The sequence below is a fragment of the Pogonomyrmex barbatus genome, unplaced genomic scaffold (assembly GCF_055798465.1).
Source record: "Pogonomyrmex barbatus isolate J1 unplaced genomic scaffold, ASM5579846v1 scaffold15, whole genome shotgun sequence".
NCBI lineage: Eukaryota > Metazoa > Arthropoda > Insecta > Hymenoptera > Formicidae > Pogonomyrmex > Pogonomyrmex barbatus.
The window spans coordinates 6458927-6480094 of record NW_028297111.1 but is presented as its reverse complement, the minus strand read 5'-3'; the positions used below and the strand labels follow the sequence as shown (position 1 = coordinate 6480094).

The 21168-nt window shown below is 31.3% G+C and overlaps 1 protein-coding gene and 1 long non-coding RNA gene across 5 annotated transcripts; both read left to right on the top strand.

Annotated features, from left to right (window-relative positions):
• The first annotated feature begins 2373 nt into the window (after positions 1–2373).
• Positions 2374–17790, top strand: Ziz (dedicator of cytokinesis protein Ziz). Of its 4 annotated transcripts, none has more exons than XM_089073383.1 (29): positions 2374–2835; positions 3182–3298; positions 3594–3772; positions 3853–3922; positions 4066–4506; positions 5688–6176; positions 6337–6503; positions 6636–6797; positions 6892–6971; positions 8426–8679; positions 8755–8996; positions 9120–9219; positions 9297–9668; positions 10337–10534; positions 10715–10861; positions 10980–11166; positions 11250–11282; positions 11636–11814; positions 11971–12182; positions 12270–12677; positions 12838–13138; positions 13473–13632; positions 13782–13942; positions 14063–14392; positions 14509–14650; positions 14771–15033; positions 15179–15536; positions 15647–15938; positions 16034–17790. In XM_089073383.1, exons 1-29 carry the CDS (start codon positions 2647–2649, stop codon positions 16266–16268), a joined length of 6468 nt encoding a protein of 2155 aa, XP_088929509.1. In that variant the 5' UTR covers positions 2374–2646; the 3' UTR covers positions 16269–17790. The 4 variants fall into 4 exon arrangements, with proteins under 4 accessions (XP_088929509.1, XP_088929508.1, XP_088929511.1 ...); XM_089073382.1 differs by having other exon boundaries at positions 9120–9225; XM_089073385.1 differs by lacking the exon at positions 11250–11282.
• Positions 6978–7863, top strand: LOC148937336 (uncharacterized). Its single transcript, XR_016138483.1, has 2 exons — positions 6978–7098; positions 7430–7863. It is a non-coding gene; the product is annotated as an uncharacterized LOC148937336 (long non-coding RNA).
• Positions 17791–21168: the final 3378 nt, after the last annotated feature.

Here is a 21168-nt window from a genome sequence, read left to right as displayed (position 1 = left end):
TGCACGAACTTATTTAAACGTAATAATGTTAAAATATCGTATTTCGGTGCGTGTGAAACAAGAAATAAACATAATTCTTTCACTCGACATACATTAACAAAAACTGTTATATTTAAAGGACAATAAATAATATTTTTATATATTTTATATCTATTTTTAATCAGTACATGATTTTATAAATTATTACACAATTTTTATAAAATGTTAATAAAATATATCTGTTCGTTTATGGAAATTCTTATTTCATTTTTGAATTATCCGCCATTTGAGATACATGATGGAACCGAGGGCTGTGTTCCGATATTCACTGCCAGTACTAAAAATCTATAATATACGTGACCTAAACCTAAATATATTTTCAGTACTGACAGTGAATATCGGAACGCAGCCTTAAATCTCGAAATATCTCGATCTAATGTTGATGACAACAGGTGTTTACGACAAATGATCAGATCTCTGATCGAACAAAGCAGTGGCACTTAACCAATAGACTCTAAATTTTCCTAGATTAATTCGGATCAGAAAGTCAATCATGTAACTTTTCCTCTAGGGTGGAAATGTGAAAAGTGAAAAGTTTCACATGACCTTACGATCATGTACGATTTTGCGGAATCATGTAACTCTCTCAAACGTGAAAATGTGAAATTTTTCGCCATGTACCTTGGTGGCGGAAAGGCGGAAATCTAGGGAATTAATAAATATGCTTCGGAATTAGAGAAGATTAGGGTGCGTTAGGATTAAGTGTACGTAATACATACAATTGATTATTAAAAGATGTATATAATACTGCACCAATAAAATAATTTTCATTAGCTATAAAACCTATGAAACCATGTTTCAATGATTTCACTTTCCATGCATCCAAGCTACATACATAATCGTTGTACATGAAAAGTTTCACGTAAAATGTCAAGGTGTGAAAAATGAAAAGTAAAAAGTGAAAAATGAAAAGTGAAAAATTTCACGTAAAGTTACATGATTGACCTCCTGTAATCTCTGCATTGATTGGATCAATCATCGTGGACCAAAGAAGCATAAAAGCATTTTTGTTGAAAGATTTCTCTTTACTTTTTTTATATGAAATATTAAATAATTTTATGAAATATAAAATAAAATTCGTAATAAATTTGAATTTATATATTGTAATATTTTTTTGTACTAAACATTTCTTTCTGTGAAAATAATCCATTTCAAAGCTTGAAATTATATAAAAAGTGCAAAGTCACGCAAAGTTAATAAAAAAATATCCTATTAAAAAATTGAAAAATATGAAGAGATATGAAAATACATTGATGACTTTATCGCTTCGAAGCCGGTGAGCTTCTATCGTCAAGGAATTCGCAAGCCCGAAAGATGGCAAAAAGTCGTTGATGCAAACAGGGAATTTCGCTGATTAATATTTTTTTGTTTGTTTTTGAATAAAGAATTTTACAAAAAAAGCTCAGAACTTTTTTGTACACCTAATATATATATATATATATATATATATATATATATATATGTACAGAGATAGAGAGGTTATGTTTATGTACGATTTTATTTTGATATTAGGTTATGTGCTCGCTTATGTGCTGCATTGATATACAAATACAAATATATTACATATACATATACAAATATATTATTTTAATTCAAGTGTTATTTCTTTAATTTATGTTTGTAGAATTATAAACACAATATTATGTGCGATTTGGAATCCATTTTCTCTTTCTTGTTGGGAATCCTTTTGTGTCTAGAATGTCGAGCAATCTAATCGATGCGTGCAAGGAATTGCGCGACAAATGATACAATAAAATGGAGTGTTTGATTGATCAATTGTGACGCGACGGACGTGCGCTCAGTGGGAATTCACCCCGACGCGTGACGCGCTCAATGGGAATTTACCCTTCAGGTTGGTTTATGGAGGCCGTAATCTGTTAACTTATGCCGTAACCATAAAAAATTGACGAATCATAATCGATTATTCTTCTATAATTCGATTGTGATTAATTTTTTACGGTCATCTTCGATTGCGGTCTCCATAAATCAACCTTTACTCTACTCATTGAGTAAAATTTTGAAATGCAGTAGGAGCCTTATCTACTAAGGCTCAGTTGTCTCTCTGCAGCCATATTGAATTATGACGTCAGAGGCGAGAAATGACATGTAAAAAGTTTCTTGCGTCGTATAGCCTTGTCCTGTATTTTCTCCTTAAAAACATGATACTTTCGTATTCTTAAAACTTGTAAAAAATACCAGAAAGTAAGATATCTGTCCAATAAATCACGTAAAAGTGTAAAATAAATCTTGAAATAATGGTTAATACTGCTTAGCTATCAGAAATTACCAGATCACTAGATCTAGTTGTTTCTCGCGACGCGATCGTGTTGATTAATGCGGCAAATAGAAGCGGCATGAGATAAAGGCGCTTTCGCGAATTTAAGAGAAAAAAAGTTATCTCTTCGTGAAACGATCCTATTGTTGGCGCGGCGTGGCGCAGCGCGGTGCGGTGCGGTGCGGTGCGGTGTGACGGGGACGAGACGGGACGCGATTGGTGATGGCCGACGGGAGTTGGTCGCGCGATCCTGATCGATTGTAACGAGGTGACCGGCGATTGCGATTGATATGTCTCCGATTGTCTCCCGGCGTGACCGGTCACGGTGACCGATGCAGCCTGAGCTTGCGACCGAGCCTGCGGCGGCATCAGACGACGGCACCGACCCGGGGCTCGATCGGCGTCGCTCAGCGTTCGCGAAGATGAGCGAGAGGAAGTTCACGCGCGGTCTGGGGAAACCCGGTATGGCGGCACAACTGCGGGAAACCGTGTCACAGGTCGTTCGCGAGAGTACAGTGCAGGTAAAAATCGACACGTATCTCCGGATATCCGGACATATCCTCATTTTGTCGAAAAAAAAAAAAAAAAAGAGTGCATGGAGAATCGCTTGTTATTGACGAACGCGAGATGTAAACAACTGCGGGGGTGAAGGTGGGGAGGAGAGGAAGTTCTCTTGACCTTCGAGATTTTGTAATCCTCGTGGAATTCCGTCACATTTAATCAAATCAAGATTCCATGGAATCGCAATTTGAAGTATCGCTGAACGAAGAATGACTTTTCTGTTTGAAAAATGATTTACACAATATTTCTTATCTTTTAAGATTTATGTGTTTTTTTTTCTTTTTTTCTTTCTTTTTTTTTTTGCAGAATAAACCACATCTGGTTGATCCTATTGACTTCGAAAATTTTGTTCTAAAAAATAAGACACTGCTGCAAAATGATCCACAACGAGAGTTATTGCTGTATCCTCAGGATGATATTTCTGTGAGTCAAACTTTTATATGGCTTATCTGTTGGCTTGTCAGCATATTTCCGACATACTTTTCATTTATAGATAAGCGAACAAAGCAAGAATTATACATAGGATATGAGATAAACTTGTGAAATACATAAGGAAAATATTTAATATTTTGCATTTTCAATTTAATCTTTTAAATTAGTTAAATTAAAAATATTAATTTTTTTTTAATTTATATTTTTAACTTTATTTCAAATTTTTATTTTAAAATAAATAATTGATATTAAATATATATCATTATTGTTATATATTTTTTAATAGCAAGTGGTTTTACCAAGGAGATATCGCAGTGTGGTACCAACGGCACAACATATTACAGAATATGAAGAAGGAGCTGAGAATCTCCTAACAAAGGAATGTCTTTCTAGTTATACATCTAATTGGAATCTTGTACATTATAAATATGCAGCATATAGTGGAACTTATCTTGAATTACCAAAGTATGCAAAATATGTTTGCTATTAATTAGGATTTCGAATGTCGTCTGTTATTTTGTAGACATTACTTTATGAATTTCCAGAATATTGAAAGCAGATGATCTAAAAGATGAAGTGTATGAGATTGATACTGAAGTAGATCAGATAGACGAGGTAATATTATTTTTTCATTCTAGAAGATTTGCAATTGCTATACTGGCTTTGGATCTTAAAAATTTTAGATCGTTTAACTATATGTTACTTTGGCAACTATACTTTCATTACATTTAAGGCTAAATGTGGCTATATTTTTGTAGGACCTAACGAAGAATGATGGTATAACGAAGGAAGGTTATTTGATGAAAGGTCCTGAGATTGGTAGTACAGATAGAATGTTCGCTCACATTGGTTCAAAATCGTTCAAGAGACGTTTTTGCCATCTCAGGCAGGAAGTTGATGGCACTTATATACTCGAGTTTTTCAAAGATGAGAGAAAGGGTGAGGCAAAATTGACGATAGTGATGGACTTTTGTATAGAAGTTATTAGAAATCCAAAGCGTGGAAGGTATTGCTTTGAACTGCGAATGAGCGACACCCACAAATCTTATACTTTGGCTGCTGATAATGAGGCTGATATGCAGGATTGGTTATTGAAGCTCAATTCCGTTTTACAACATTACAAACAACAGGAAGAGAAGCGTGCTGCATCACTAGAGAGAACTTGTAATACGCCACCACCGTCGCCACAACCCATGCAGGTAATCATATCATATTATAAGTTATTTTAATTTTATTATTAAAGCTTTGAAATATGTAAGTTTTTAATGGATATTTAATTAAAAGCAGTTTTTTAATGAAACAAAAATATTTGATATTAAAATTCAGAAATACTTCTGTTAAAGCTAGCATCCTCTCCCCCACAAAAAATCGAAAAAATATATATGCTCTATTTATGTGCTAATTATGTGCTTTCCCGATTGTTTTGCTTGCGCGGTTTAGCAGGAAATGGGAATTGAAAATGGGGGGTGTTGGCTTAACGAAAGTTAGCACCTCCCTCTCCCTATTAAAATTACATACAAAATAAAAAGTTAATAGCTCAGAATTATGTGCTATTTATGTTTTCAAACGCTATAAAAATAATTGACATCGCTAATAATTTAGAAGATATAGGCCAAAAAAATAAATATACCTACAACCGTACAAAAGTAAAATATCAGTAAGAATCCAGATAGCGAATTCTAGATTTAAAATATTGCTTGATTTATGTACTCTCAAAATATGCAAGACCCAATTTTTAAAAAATAGAAACAGCGAATCGGTTCTACGCTTAAAATGAATCTAGAATCGATTCGCTATCTCTATTTTTACTACTTTACTCTTGTTCGTTAAGACGGTGCTAACTTTCGGGGTGGTTTATTAGTCATAAGGGATGAGCACAAAAATTGAGTATTACATATTTTGAGAGCACATAAATCTAAGAACATTTTAAGCTTAAAACCGATTCGTTATCTGCATTCTAACTGGTACTTTACTCTTGTACGGTTGTTGATAGATATATTTATTTTTTTGACCTATATCTTCTAAACTTTTAGCGATGGGTCAATTATTTTTATAGCGTTTGAAAGCACATAAATAGCACATAATTCTGCTATTAACTGCTATTAGCTATTAACTTTTTATCTCGTGTGTAATTTTAATAGGGGGGGGGGGGGGTGCTAACTTTCGTTAAGCCAGCACCTCTATTTTCAATTCTTCTCATTTTCTGCTAAACGCGCGAGCACAAAATCGGAACTAGAGCACATAATTAGCACACAAATAGCGCATAATTTGGGCATATATATTTTTCAATTTTTTATGAGGGGAGAGTGCTAGCTTAATAAAAATGAAATATACATTTAATATATTTAAATTAATATATTTAACATGTTTCTGATTTTAGGTTTATGGTACACTGAAAGGTCTCGAGCAGAGCATGAATCCGCAACTAATAAAATATTCAAGGGAGACTGACACTAGCATTGCTTTAGCAAGGAGAGAGAACAGAAAAAGACTGTTCAGTGTGTATCCTTACATGCTCCATGCCAAAACGCACATAGGACAATCTACTGACAATGTGGATCCTTATAAAGAGCAATTTGGTCATAGGATCCTTGTCAAGTGTGAAAGTCTTAAATTTAGATTGCAAGCGCCTATCGACGAAAAAGAATCTCTTTGTCAAGTGGAACCTTACCACACAACATTGAGTCTTTTTGATGCTAGAAATGGTAGGAAACTCACGGAAAACTTTCACTTTGATATTAATCATGAAATAGTGCGAGATATGGCAAAAGAACTTAGTCCTGTGGGAGTTATAACGGAGACAGGGGATATTACTCTTCCTGGCGAACTGAAAAATATTCCTTCAGACTGGATTAAATATCCAAAACAGGTATGAATTATTTAAGTATGAAAGAAAACAAATAAAAGGTAATGATACTGATCTATAAACATAATATCCAAAAAAATTATTAGAATTTATAATAAGAATTTATTAATTATTAATAGAATATGGATTTATAAATACAAAAGCATAATGTATATCGTTGCAGGCTATATTTAATGTTAGTAATCCTCATCCTGATATTTTCCTTGTTGTAAGAATAGATAAGTTACTACAAGGAAATATATATCAGACTTCAGAACCATATTTAAGAGCTACTAAAGATCCAAGATTGGGCTTGAAGGTGCATAAACAAGTCCGAGCGTGTTGCCAAAAGTAAGATTGTAGATTCAAATATCTTTTCATATAACAGCATTAATTGAACATTAATTTCATATTTTAAGATAATTTAACAATTCCGAAAAAATTTTATATAAATTTGTTTATATTCGTAATTCTTTTTTTCAGACTGGGAAATTACAGAATGCCATTTGCATGGGCTGCAAGACCACTATTTAGATTGTATAGTAATGAATTGGATACATCTTCAGACTTTCCAGCAATATATAGACAGGAGGGTAACAAAATTAAGGACGAAGAACTATTAAAGTTTCTTTCTGAGTATAGAAAGTGTGTATTAATAATTAATGATTTAACGTTTAATATAATATAGAACTTAATATACATTATTATTTATTATATCAACAACAAATCTTATTTACAGGCCCGAGAAACTTAGCAAATTGACCGTAATACCTGGTTGGTTGAAGATTAAGATAGAACCCATCATAGACATTCCTGAAAGTGCGTATTATCATAAAAGTTTTGTTTTCCTAGTTCTACAGTAGATTTTCACTTAAGACTATTTTTTCAAGCAGGCTATATTGGTTTTATGATATTAGGCGAGAAATGACATACAGGTTTTTGTGACGTATGGCTTTAGTTTTTAGTTTTCTTCTAAAAATGTAATAATTTTGTGATTCTAAAATTTGTAAAATTTATGAACGACCAATACATTTGTTCGATCTGTCATGTAGAAGTATAAAATAATTCTTGAAATAATGGATCATTTTTCAGCCATGCTGAAGTGACCATGATAGTTGAATATGGCTGAAAAATGATCCATTATATTATAAATTATTTTACGCTTCTATCAAATTGATTGCCCATAATTTTTATAAATTTTAGGATCACGAAATTATTTTTAGAAGAAAGATAAAGCCATCACAAAGAGCTATACGTTTTCTGATTTTACATTTTAGTTTCAGGATTAAATTATGCTTTTAAGGAAAAACTAGGAAATGAAGTTATATTCAAGAAAATTAGTGTACATAATTTTTCGCCTATGATGTCATAAACTAATATGATTGTGACGAGAGAATTAAATCTTAGGCCATGCGCACAAGAGGAAATATTAAGAATAAATATTAAATTTTGAAACTAAAAATTAGGAATAAAGATTAAATATATATTTTATATTTACTTGTGTCCATTGCACGTTTAATCTCTTTTTAATTTTTATTTTCAAAATTTAATATTAATATTTTTTTCATTATGCGCAAGATCTTAATGACCTCTAGAGTAGTGACCAGCATTGCATATAGGTAATATAGTATGTGATTATATGTATAAAGTTTTTTGTACAATTGTATTATTTTATTTATATATGTTAAATTATATATATTTAATATAAAAATTTAATATGATGGCATTAACGAAGCATAAATTTTAAATAGTGTTGTAAAAATTATAGAAAAAATATATATGCAATTATAATAATAAAGAATTTTATGTGTATATGTATTTATAAAAAAATTAGAAAAATATTTTGATAATAATTTAATAAAAAGTCTAATCTTATTGTATTTAATGAAGCAAGGCTTCATAATTAATTAATTCAGAGAAATGCGAGTGACAAGAAAAACATAATAAGCATTGATATGAAAATTGAATCAGAAGTCCCGTCTAGGATGCTGGTTACTGTTCTAGATTACATTAGAACTAAAAATATATAAATTTAAAAATTTAGGAATTAAAAATTTAAAAATAAGATCGGAGGAATAATAATCATTTAAAGATATCTGATGCAATATCTGGATGCAAAAACTGCACAACATTTATAATTAAATTTTAAATAATAACAATTCTTGTAATACGTAAAATGATTTTTAATGATCTTTATTAGTATGAAAAGAGAAACTTATAGTCAATAGTTTCGAACGATTCCAGGTGTACGATACATAAAATACGATTTCTAGATACGTTGTCGACTTGCCTAGCGCCGTTAAAGCCATTTCCGATTCCACCAACGATGGAGCCAACTATTGAGGTTGCCGAGTTCGAGAGCACTTCAGAGAGGGATGTACATCCATATACGACGTATATTAATCATTTATACGTGTATCCACAAACACTCAACTTTGATAGTCAAAAAATGTTCACCCGAGCTAGAAACATAGCGTGCATAGTAGAGCTTCGTGACGACGATGGTGAAAACACCAAACCTTTACGAGTACGTGATAAAAGAAGAATTATTCGAAGATAGGAGAATCTAAAGAACTTTATTTTTTTCTATTGTTCCCCATAGGTAATTTATGGAAGACCAGGTTCATTGTTATTATGCTTACGAGCATCATGCACGGTGTTACATCATAATGCAGTACCTTCTTGGTACGAAGAAATCAAGATTAAACTGCCCACGAAATTGCACGCAAAGCATCACATACTATTCACTTTTTATCATATAAGTTGCGACATGAACAAAAAAAAAGAAAATGGCATCGAAAATTGTGTTGGCTATGCATGGGCACCTTTACTGCATAAGGGAAGGTAAGATTCAATAAAATAAACACCGAGATGAAAATTTTAACTGTTAGCATATCTTGTGACATATCATAATTGCAAAAAGAAAAAAATTGAAAAAATAGATGTTGATATTTTTATTTTATACAGACTGAATGTGGATATAGAATCAAATATCCAAGTATTGCCTGTAGCAACGCATTTACCACCGGGATACCTTTCCATACAACCCCTTGGCCTAGGGAAAGGGGTAAGAGTAAGATCATTGGTATTGTCTATTAATAACATATTTAGGATGGCATGAGCATTAATTGTGTATTTCCGTAGAATGCAGGACCAGATATCACCTGGATCGATTCTCAACGGCCAATCTTCACGGTATCTTTTCAATTAATTTCGACGGTATTCACTCGAGATCTTCATCTGCATAATCTTTTCGTCCATGCTGAACGTATCTTAGATACAAAACCTTCGGCGATGCCTTCAGATTCAGAAACGTGTAAAATCTTGAAGGCGGCGCATGCAATTCAACTAGTCACCGTTATTACGTTTCTTCCAACTATATTAAATCAACTGTTCGTATTGTTGACATGTAATACCAGCCAAGAAGTCGGATTGTATGTGATCAGAGTCTTGATACATTTTATAAATATGGTGCACGAAGCTGGGCGCAAGGAAATTCTGCAAGCATACATCAAGGTAGAATTTCAAGTATTTTTTGATCAATATATGAGTTCTGATTCTATCGGCTTTTATTTAAGGTCCCTGACTAGTCAGCGAAGAACTCCGCGTTGACGGTAGCGACGTACCGTCGCGGTGAAAAATAAAAGCTCATATATCCTTGTTCATCTTATTTTTGTTTTTGTTCATCTTTATACAAGTGACATGCGGACAATGAAATTTTTTATAACGGCTATTTTTGTTATTGTGTGCTTAATCGTGCAAATATGACTTGTTTCGTACTTACTAGATTCGTAAAAATGGGCGGCAGCTAAAATTATTGTCGGATATTTATATGTAAAAGCATTTTTTTCACTTCTTTCAACAGCTGTCAAATCGTGTGTTTTCTGCCTGAACAGGCTTCATTTCACATGCCTTTTACAGCTATTTATTGACTATCAGGAAAGGAAAGGATAGCAACCGCTCATTTTCACAAGTGTCTTAAAGCCATATCAGGTGTTATTTTAGTCAAATATTTCTTTATTTGCAAAACTATCGTCATAAATTTTATTGTATCATTTCTCGCCTATGTCACGATTCCAATATGGCCGCGGTGATTATATTCAAGGGCCTTAATATTTTTAGAATTTTGAAATTTTAGTTTATTTTGCGATTGATCTGATTCTACTATAGTTTTCTAATTTTAGTTCGTATTTGTGCTGCCTTCATTACAAAATGGTAATGTCACAGTTCATGAGCAACTAGCAAGGTACTTGCCAATTTTGTTGCAACCGAGTAATACCGATTTTCTGGTGGTAAATAAGTTCATGCATCATTCAAGTTTTTTTTTTGAAATAATGATCAAAAGTATGGCGCAATATCTGTTAAGCACTGGCAGGATAAAGGTGAGTTCTTCAAAATTGCCTTGAAATCTTGGAACTTGGTGATATAGAATTAAATTATTACTAAATATTGATTTTTTTTAAAAAACATTTTGTGTTTATTAAAATAAATTATCGATCCCTTTTTTTTTTTTTAATGAAAATTAGTTATTTTAAGCAGCATTTTCATTTCTTATTTTTTAGATGCATCGAAATGAGCGATTCTCTAAAGATTATCATGAAAGGATCAAGATGTTATTAGATGTGATTATGCCATATTTAATGACTAAATATAAAGAAATGCCGGTAGAGACACATGAGTTGAACAAAAGTCTTGCACAATTTTTAAAGGTATTTAACATATATACGTATATGTTTACACGTGCGCGCGCGCGTGTACACACATGATTATCACATACAATATATGTCTTTATCTTGTTCTTAATCTTGATTATATCATGATACACAGCGATGTCTTACATTTATGGATCGTGGCTTTGTATTTCGTCTCATCAATTCTTATCTGGATAATTTTTCGCCTGGTGATCAACGTACGCTGCACGATTTTAAATTCACTTTTCTACAAATCATCTGCTCTCACGAGCACTATGTATCCTTCAATTTGCCAATGATGCAGTCACGCCTTGCTTCAAGAGGTAGGTTGTATTAATTACAAGGATTATGGTGAAGACTAGAATTACTAATTTGTTATAACTTAATCATTTCGCGTGTTCGAAAGATACTGACATTGAGAGTGAACCAGAAAGTGATGGTACGTTTATAATTATATTCATACACAAACACATATTGTATGTATGTGTATGTTTTTGTTTATAAAAAATATTCATTATGTATTTTTTATAGCAATAATACCAATTATATAATTTATAATTAATTTAAAAACAATGATTGATTCAAGAATTATTTTTCAAATCGACAAATACGCCTATTATGTTATCACATAATTCACATTTCATTATCAGAATTATTTACTGCAAATGCAGTATTCATTTTTCTATTTGTTTTGTATACATTTATAACGTTATATATTATTTTAATTGCATTTTGTAATTAGTGTATGTTAAATATAAATAAGATTGTGATGAAATGTTTATTTGACAACAGATTTAATGAATGAATATTGCCTCACGGAAGAATTTTGCAAACACCATTTCCTGGCTGGTCTTCTGATGCAAGAAGTTAGGACCTCCCTCAATGAGATTGTGCAGATTCGTAAGGTCGCCATTGGCGCTCTACGGGATTTAATGGCAAAACACGAATTAGATGATAGGTATCAGAATAAGGTGCGATTTCCGTCTTGTTCATAATTACTATATTCATTTATGATATAATTTCTAAGAAAATGTATTATTGAAATAAATATTGGAGATTTTTCTTCTTTACATAATTTATATGACTATAATCTAAATATTTAGTGCTTTAAATTTTAATTATTTCAGGGTCAACTGAGTAGAATAGCATCAATTTATATACCGTGGCTTGGTATTGTATTGGAGAATTTGCATCGATTACAATCAGTAGAAGAGAACGAGATCAAAATAGAAATTAAACAGAACGACGCTAACAGAGTATCAACTAGTAGCTCATTCTTGACAACGAAGGATGTTGGTGCTAGTTCTACGATCGCTGGTACACCCAAATCTATTCACAGGTATATAATAATGTACTAATAAGACAAATAAATAGTTACTAATAGTTATTAATAAATTGAAAATCAAAGAAAAATTTTGATATACAGACTGACTCTTCATCTGGACACACAATCGCCTATAAGAACCTCTATGCATCTACGAGATTCTACTTATTTCGCCGCCATTGCGGGCCAAGGATTAGTCAATGGATATTCTTGCACTAGTGTTGAATCTGATACGTCAACGATGTCTGGTGCGTCTCAATCCAATATTTCCCAAGAGACCGCCATTGTTCGAGAGTTGACAGAAAATGGAACAGCTGAGAAAAAGAGACATTCGCGTACGTTGAGCGTGACACAGTCGTCGCCTAGGTGTGATAAGTTGCAACCCTCGGAAGTGAAGGACATATTACTTTGTTTCCTATTTATTGTCAAATATCTGGGTGATCATCAAGTGATCGCTTGGTGGCAGCAATGTAATGATACAGAAATACTGAGCTTTTTCACAGTGATTGAGTAAGTAACAAGTGGCAAGAAAAAATAAAACTGCTTATTTTTTTTTAGAAAATATAGTAAAATTTTTTTATTATATGAATGATATTGTTATTAGACGAAATTATATGCATCTGATATAACTCTTAGACTTTATGTGAATAACTTTTTTTTCTATTTTTAGAATGAGCTTGTATCATTTCAAGTATATTGGTAAAAGACAGATAGCCGCGAATGTTACAAGTAATGTTGGAAAGCCCCGTACTGTTAAAGCAATGACTTTACCCGCCAGAATGGCACCGCCAGACTTTACCACTGAAAGTCCTACTACTAGTACATTACAACCTCACAATACAGCTACTAGAGAAAATCTAGTTGAAAATGATAGCGGCAAAGTGTATCAAGCTCTATTAGAGGCAAATATGGCAACAGAAGTTGGTCTAATCGCGTTGGATTGCTTGGGTCTCTTCTGTATTCATTTTAAAGTAATGATTATTAAGAGAATTTTTTGTTTTCTTGATTTTATGTGTTAATGATTTCCTAGAACACGTTTATTAGCAGCAATTGCTCTCGTTTAAAGCAATTATATATGTTGCAATAGTATAATTGTCAAAGATTGAAAGATTGATTAATCATTCTTAAGTAATACAATAAATAAATATTTATCTAAAGACATCAAAAAATCAATACAAACATGTCTATAGATTTTGAAGATGCATAAATCTAAATATAAATATTTAAGATGCACATAGTATATTTTTTATCATATTGATTTCAAGTTGATATTCACGAAACATTAACATGATTTACTTTTTTCAGGATATTCTCTTGGCGAATGAAGGTGACAATGCTGTTATGCAAAAGTTTTTCAACATTTATTTATCGTTTCTTCAAGTTGGTCAGTCCGAGACATTACTACGTCACGTTTTTGCTGGATTTCGAGCTTTTTTGAATAATTATTCTATCGCGCTTTTTCAAGGTGATTATTTTTTTAAAATTTTAGAAAATTTAGTTTTCTTTATAACAGAAAAAGAAATAAATGCATAATTAATCATCTTTAATAATAAAGAGCATATATGATAGATATGTAAAATATGCATAAAGCTTGAATATATTTTTACTTTGTAGGCAATGCTGTGCTTTGCGGTCGTTTATGTTATGAATTACTACGTTGTTGTAATAGTAAACTAAGTTCCATACGACAGGAGTCCTGTGCTTTACTATATTTGCTCATGCGAAGTAATTTTGAATTTACCAGTCGGAAAGGATTGACCAGAGTGCATTTGCAGGTACAGTACTCTTGTTGAAAGCACAATTTGCTAAGTTTGTTTCATTTATGCCATACATTTTTTTTTTGTTGATTTCAACAAAATTGAAAGCTTTAAAATCTATATATTACATATTTGTAGGTGATAATTTCAGTTTCTCAAATGTTGGGGGATGTAATTGGTCTAAACAATTCACGATTTCAAGAATCGCTATCGTTAATCAACAGCTATGCCTCTTCTGATAAAGTGATGAAGGGTACAGGTTTTCCAGTTGAAGTGAAAGATCTTAATAAGAGAATACGAACAGTTTTAATGGCAACTGCGCAAATGCGGGAACATAACAATGATCCTGAGATGCTGGTCGATTTACAACACAGTTTGGCTAATTCTTATGCCAGCACACCCGAATTGAGACATACATGGTTGGAGACGATGGCTAGGAATCACACCAGAGACGGCAATTTCTCAGAGGTGCATATTTTTATTATGTTGACATAAAAATATATTTTCATGTATTTTAAATATTTGTTCAATATTATTTAATGATATTCTTAACGCATATTTAACATGTACTCTTAATTTTTAAGGCTGCTTGTTGTCAACTGCATATAGCAGCGTTAATGGCTGAATATCTGAAATTGCGGAAAGTTCATCCGTGGGGCGCAGAGGCTTTCGATCAAATTTCCGTGAACATATCGAGAGACGAACGGAATCTCAAACTTGATGCTGGTGAGATTTGTATGTTTTTACTGCATGGTTTTACGTTTATTTTTTGTTACGCTTTTATTGTGTTACATGTACGTATAAATCAAGAATAGCTATAAGAAATATTAATCTGAGGGTTTTTAGGTGTTCAAGATATTCAGTATAACGAAAGTTTACTCGTCGAACAATTAGAAGTTTGTGCCGATACGTTGGAGAAAGCTGAGCGTTTCGAATTGCTTTGGCATTTATATCGTTTAATAGTTCCTATGTACGAAAAGAAGAGAAATTACGAAGCTTTAGCTAATTGTTACTCGCATTTGGCGCAAGCCTGTAATAAAATTATAGAAGTGACACGAACTGGAAAGAGATTGCTCGGGAGATTTTACAGAGTAGCATTCTTTGGCATGGTAAGATATATTATTATTTCAGAATGCATATTTTTGTAATCCAAAAAAATTTGTACATGCATATATAATCAAACTTATAATAAAGAAATAACGAAATTCGTGATCGAGAAAATTATGAAATAAAATTGGTATATCCATTATTTAGGCATACTTTGAAGAGGAGAATGGCCAAGAATACATCTATAAAGAACCCAAAGTGACATCATTGTCTGAAATATCGGAACGATTATTACGTTTGTATAGTGAAAAGTTCGGATCTGAGAATGTTAAAATGATAATGGATTCTATACCGGTCGATGTAAGCGAATTGGATCCTAAGATAGCATACATTCAAGTAACGCACGTAACGCCATACTTTGAAAAGCCGGAACTAGAAGTGCGACAAATCGAGTTCGAACAGAATCACAACGTGTCTTGCTTCATGTTCGAGACGCCATTCACTAAGGAGGGCAAAGCAAGAGGCAATCCGGAGGATCAATGGAAACGTAGAACTATTCTTACAAGTATGGTCAAATGTCAAATGTCCTAATAATTTAATTTATTTATTCGAATATCTGACATCTCACTTTCTTGAGAAAGATATATAAAAATTTTATATTTGTCGTTTTTATAGCGCAATATGCTTTTCCCTACGTGAAGAAGCGTATTGGGATTGCCGAAAAACGAATAGTAGAACTTAGCCCTATCGAGGTCGCTCTAGATGAGATGAGGCAACGTGTTCAGGAATTGGAAGATGTAGCTTTGATCAAACCGACGGATGTAAAGAAACTACAGTTACGTCTTCAGGGTAGTATTTGCGTAACAGTGAATGCCGGTCCTCTAGCTTATGCTTCCGCATTCTTGGATCCTGCTCTGTCTCCACAATATCCCGATGACAAAGTAGAGGAGTTGAAAGATGTTTTTAGGTATGTTTTATCATTTTACATTTTGTGTAATTTTTTGTATATGCGATATTGTATTTACAGGGAGTCATTTACAAGGAGTTTTCTTGTGATTTCAGGGAATTTGTCAAAATATGTTACACGGCATTACAAATTAATAGTAAGTTGATTACACCAGACCAACACGAGTACCAAGAAGTGCTGCGTGAGAACTATCAAAAATTGTGCCAGAGTTTATCATCCTTGTTTGGAGAACCGATATGGCCAGACGAACAAATAGGAAATTTCAAACGCAATAGTACTGCTCTCTTCAGTGCTATCAGCGGCGCTAACAATCATACTAGTACAGCCTAAGTCAATAATTTTAGAATATTCATCTGACAGACCTCAGATTTATCATTTTTTTAGTATAACATGTCTAAGGTTCTTCCAAGCACAAGTTCGCGAAACATCTATATCGTAAATATTAATATCTTTTTATTTTTTTATTGACATTTATGAATCTATCATTAAATGTATGTATTAATTTTGTAATTTTTGCACTGGCCTAATGAAAGCTACTTTTTAATCACTGCCAGTTCTTTTAGAAAAATTTACGAATGTCTCCTAGAGAGACATGACTATAAAGAATACATGAGAATAGATTATAGTTGATAGCAGTTAAAAAATTTCGAGAAAGCCAATTGCTTTTACCTGTTAAGTCTTTAATATAGGTGATATAATTCGATAATTTGTGATTCAACTAATAGAATAAGTTAGTTCACATGCCAGGGCATTTATATCTATGGTAAATAAAAATGTATACCTTAGTTCTTTCACTGGATAATGCTAGTCTATAAGATATTTATACTTGTGATGTCTATATATAATCAACTTTATCAGGATTTTTGTCCTCGTCCCTTTCATCGATTAGGGAATTATAATCTGATTAACAAAATAATTTAATGAAACAAAAGGATAGCATCCATTTATGATATAACAATACAATAAGATTAATTTTATTGTGTTTCAATGAAATTTTTTTTGTTGGATTTTTTTGTAATATAACGTTAATATCTAACAAACACAGGCAAATTTCAATTGTTGTTGGTGTGTATTTTATTGTTGATATACTAAATTTATACCTTATCCCTTCTATATAAATAGTAATTGTACGGATAAATTTTTTTACCCAGTGCACGTTGCAATATGTATAGTATACAATGTACTGATGATTTATCAAAAACATATTGAGATATTTCATGTAAAAATTGATTTGTATATATTACTTGTTTAATTTCTTGCGTGCGTATGAGTGCTGTGTAGTCGGCTGTTTTAGAGGTAGATTGAAGGGAAAGTATTAAGTCCTCGATGCTGTAGCAATTGAATCGTTGAATACTTTATTCAGCAATTATAAAAAACTTATGTATGCGCTTGCACACTATTAGTAGTACAAATACAAACTCGATTGAGTAATTTTTATGCCAATTATTGAAATTTTTAGAAAATTAAACGAAAATTTATTTATATCTTAGAGTGGAGTGAAGGACCGTAATGTCAAGTAGCGATTACAGTCGATTGAAAACAAGTCCGACCACTTTGATACTTTGCAAGTACGCACAAAAGTGATGTTACATATTGATAATTATTTGAGAAAGTGTGAAAAAATTTTATAAATTAAGAATGTGAGAGAATAAGAGAGAAAGTAGGAGAGTATGTATGTGTAAATTCACTTATAAGCTGCGAAATCAATGCGAGTATCATAAATTAGTAACAGCTTTATGAATAAATATTACAAACATACATAGTGAAATTTTTAAATATATTGTGAAAATAATAATTTTGATGTTCTTTTCTCATGTATGGTCATGCACAATATAAAAATTCAAAAAAGAAACTTGTCTAATTATAATATTTAACATTAAGTTTTTAATTAATAAATATTTTATAAATATTTTTTTAAATAATCTGCTAAATTGAAATCAGAATTTAACATAAATTTTATAACAGTCTGCTTTAAAATAAATAGATAAAATAAAAATATAAACATAGTACATAAATATACAGAATATTTTGCAGTATATTTCTTTAATTTTTTAATTTTTTAGGAAATTAAGAATATTTAGGAAATGAACATTATATGACAAAGATAAAGATACTTTTATAACTGTATTTAATAATTAAAAGTCAGAATGCTACTAATTTCAAAATCCACTTGATTTGTTTAAATGACATTAATGATTTAAAATAAATGTTGCGAATATTATTTTGACATAATGTAATAAAACATGATTAATAAAATTAAATTAATAATTATGATAAATTATTTAAATATATATAGAATTAAAAATTGATATCTTCACTAATGATGAAAAAATACATGTATGACTTATAAGATACTAATAATTAAAATTTTTAAGTTACAAATATATATTAATTAACAACAGTTGATAAAGAAAAGAAATTTTAGTAGTCAATAATTTTCTACATTACTCTTTATTATTTTTTCAACATAAAAAAATTTTTAATTTTTGGTATTGTGCATTATTGAAAAACAAAAAAATTAAAATTTTCTAAAATCTATATCAAGTAATTGGAATATAATTAAAAACATATAATTAAAAAGAGTTATATAACATTTATAAACAGAAATTTTGTTATTAAAAAATAGTAAAAGAAAGAGTTAGTTAAGTAAGTAATGTAACACCAAATAATTAACTATCTTATTTCACTAATAAGGACAGCAATGCAAATGCAAATGCAAATGTAAATGAAATCCCACGCAGAAATGTAAATGGAATCCCGCACCGAAAAATTTTGGAAAGTTTTCAGAAAACTGTCAATGAAATATGAAACCTTTTAAAAACATATTTCAGACATGTTTCAGATAATATGTCCGCTTTGATGTAATTTCAAAAATGTTTCTGAAATGAGAGCGATGCGTAAAGTGTGTGAGGTTCGAGTAAAATACACGAATATATCTTGACTTTTCTGGGAGCCGTCTGCCTGCGCATCTTGCTCGCTCCTGTCTCCTTGCTTGTCCTCCAGGTGGCGCCAAGGACACATTCACACAATAGTTTCTAAAATATTTTATATGAAATATTTTAATAATATAAATCTTTGAAATATGTCGGAAATATTTTATTTATAATTTTCTCAAAGTGCTGAAGTATATTAGAAAGTTTGTAGAAACCTTTCAATGAAAATGGAAACCTTTCAACAAAAAAATATTTCAGGCATATTTCACATTTATATCAGCTTTTTGAAAGCTTTTTGAGTGCTTTGTGTGTATATTATTTCTATTAAGTTTCTATGAAATATACAGGGTGATTGGAAACAATTCTGGGTCTTTGAAAAGACATAATTTTGATTATATTCTGAGATAATTTTTCCTCTTACAAAATTTGACCCGGAGTCTAGTTTTTGAATTATAAAAGAAATAATCTTGGTATCACAGGACTAATACAAGAGATAAAAGAGTGGCGGTGTTTCCTCAGACATATAATCGTTTAAATATGAGGCGATTGTCAATTGTTATGACGGTGAGTTATACGGCCACTGTTTAGTTTCTGTATCCGTCCTATGATAAGAAAACTATTTCTCATTATAATTCAAAAACTAGTCTTTAAGCAAAATTTTGTAACAAAAAATATCGTTTCAGAAATCTAATCAAGATTATATTATCTTTTTAAAAACCCAGGGATGTTTCCATTCATCTTGTTTCACATTTCACACGAATGTAATCCTGAAATAATATACCTATATTACAGAAGGTTTCAAAAGGCTTTCAAAAATATTTAAATCTTTCTAAAAGCTTTTTGAGTTCTAAAAGTTAATCATGCTGTATGGATAAATATGCACAGCGATATACGAATACGACACACGATGTCCTATAGGAGAATAGCTTTCCAATGGAGAATTGAATTCTCTATTAGAAAGCTGTTCTTAATAATTATATTTCAATATAATGTTTCTGAAATTTTTGTTATACAGCACAAAAAGTTTCAAAACTTTTCAGATACCTTTCAAAAACATTTCAACCTTCTGAAAATTTTCTGAAACCTTCTATTCTGTATAGTATTCTATATTTTATTTTAGAGATCAAATAAGAAATATTTCTATTAAAAGTCTTGATAATATGTTAGGGACATTTCAATATTAACTGTCACATAATATTTCGATGTAATATTTCTGAAATGTTTCGATAATGTATGTATTTTAAACATTACGTACGAAAAATTTCTATGAAATGTTTCAAAATATTTCTAAAATATTTCAATAACAAAAATAAGAAATGATTTCAACGAAATATTTCCCAAACATTTCTGAAATATTTCTATGTTATATTTCAATATTAACTTCCGACTTATCTTTCCAAGAGGTTTCTGAGAGTGCATCCCCATGAAGAAGAAAATAACGGAATGGAATAGTAACGGAAAGGAAATATGATGGGAAGCTAATCAATCAGAATGATTCCGTTCTGTTTTTTCATAGCCGGGTTCCCCATGGCAAACATTTTATTAACGGAACGAATTTATTACAGAATACGTGAATTTAACCTGTTATCGGATATATCGTTGGACGGCTCGACGTAAAGCCATTTTAACCGTTCCTCAACCTATCATACACCTAATTTATCATATCTATTTACCATATCTGTACAATTATGAAAGAAAGCAATATGTAGTTATAGTATATATGTAGTTATAAATAAACTTTAAATTAATAAACGTAGATGTATTATAATTAAAAATAACTAGTATGAAAATTGGAGATACCTGTTTCATTAATAATATAATCGCATTCTTATCGTAGATTTGGATTTTGCAATGCCACATATTGCATATTAAGATATTTTAACAAATCTGATGCCGGATATACTTTGGAAAACCTAAATTGTGCAAAGTAAGTGTTTATTGTAAGAATGTTATGCAGGATACAAATAAAAAAAAGTGCTTCTCTGTTTTCTCCATTTCAGGTTCACTTTGAGCCATCCAATTTATTGATGGCAACCGTGAGCAACCGAAAAGAAGTAAGGAAAGACGCGGTACCATGCGACTTGTTACAATCCTCAATGGGACAACGAGAAAAACGTGACGATATCTTTCTTACTTCTTTTCGGTTACTCACTACGAATAAATCGGATGGCTCAAAGTGAACCTGAAATGGAGAAAACGGAGAAGCACTTTTTTTTTTATTTGTATCCTGCACAGCAATAAATATTTATTTCCCAGTCTGAGGTTTTTCAAAGAACGTTTGAAATTCTCCCCTAAAG

What these genes read in the sequence shown, in the direction of transcription:
- Ziz (XM_089073382.1), top strand. Translation starts at nt 2,647, where the DNA reads ATGCAGCCTGAGCTTGCGACCGAGCCTGCGGCGGCATCAGACGACGGC. An exon ending in TTCTATCGCGCTTTTTCAAG is followed by an intron (nt 13,633 to 13,781) that starts GTGATTATTTTT and finishes TTTACTTTGTAG; the next exon opens with GCAATGCTGTGCTTTGCGGT. An exon ending in TGACCAGAGTGCATTTGCAG is followed by an intron (nt 13,943 to 14,062) that starts GTACAGTACTCT and finishes ACATATTTGTAG; the next exon opens with GTGATAATTTCAGTTTCTCA.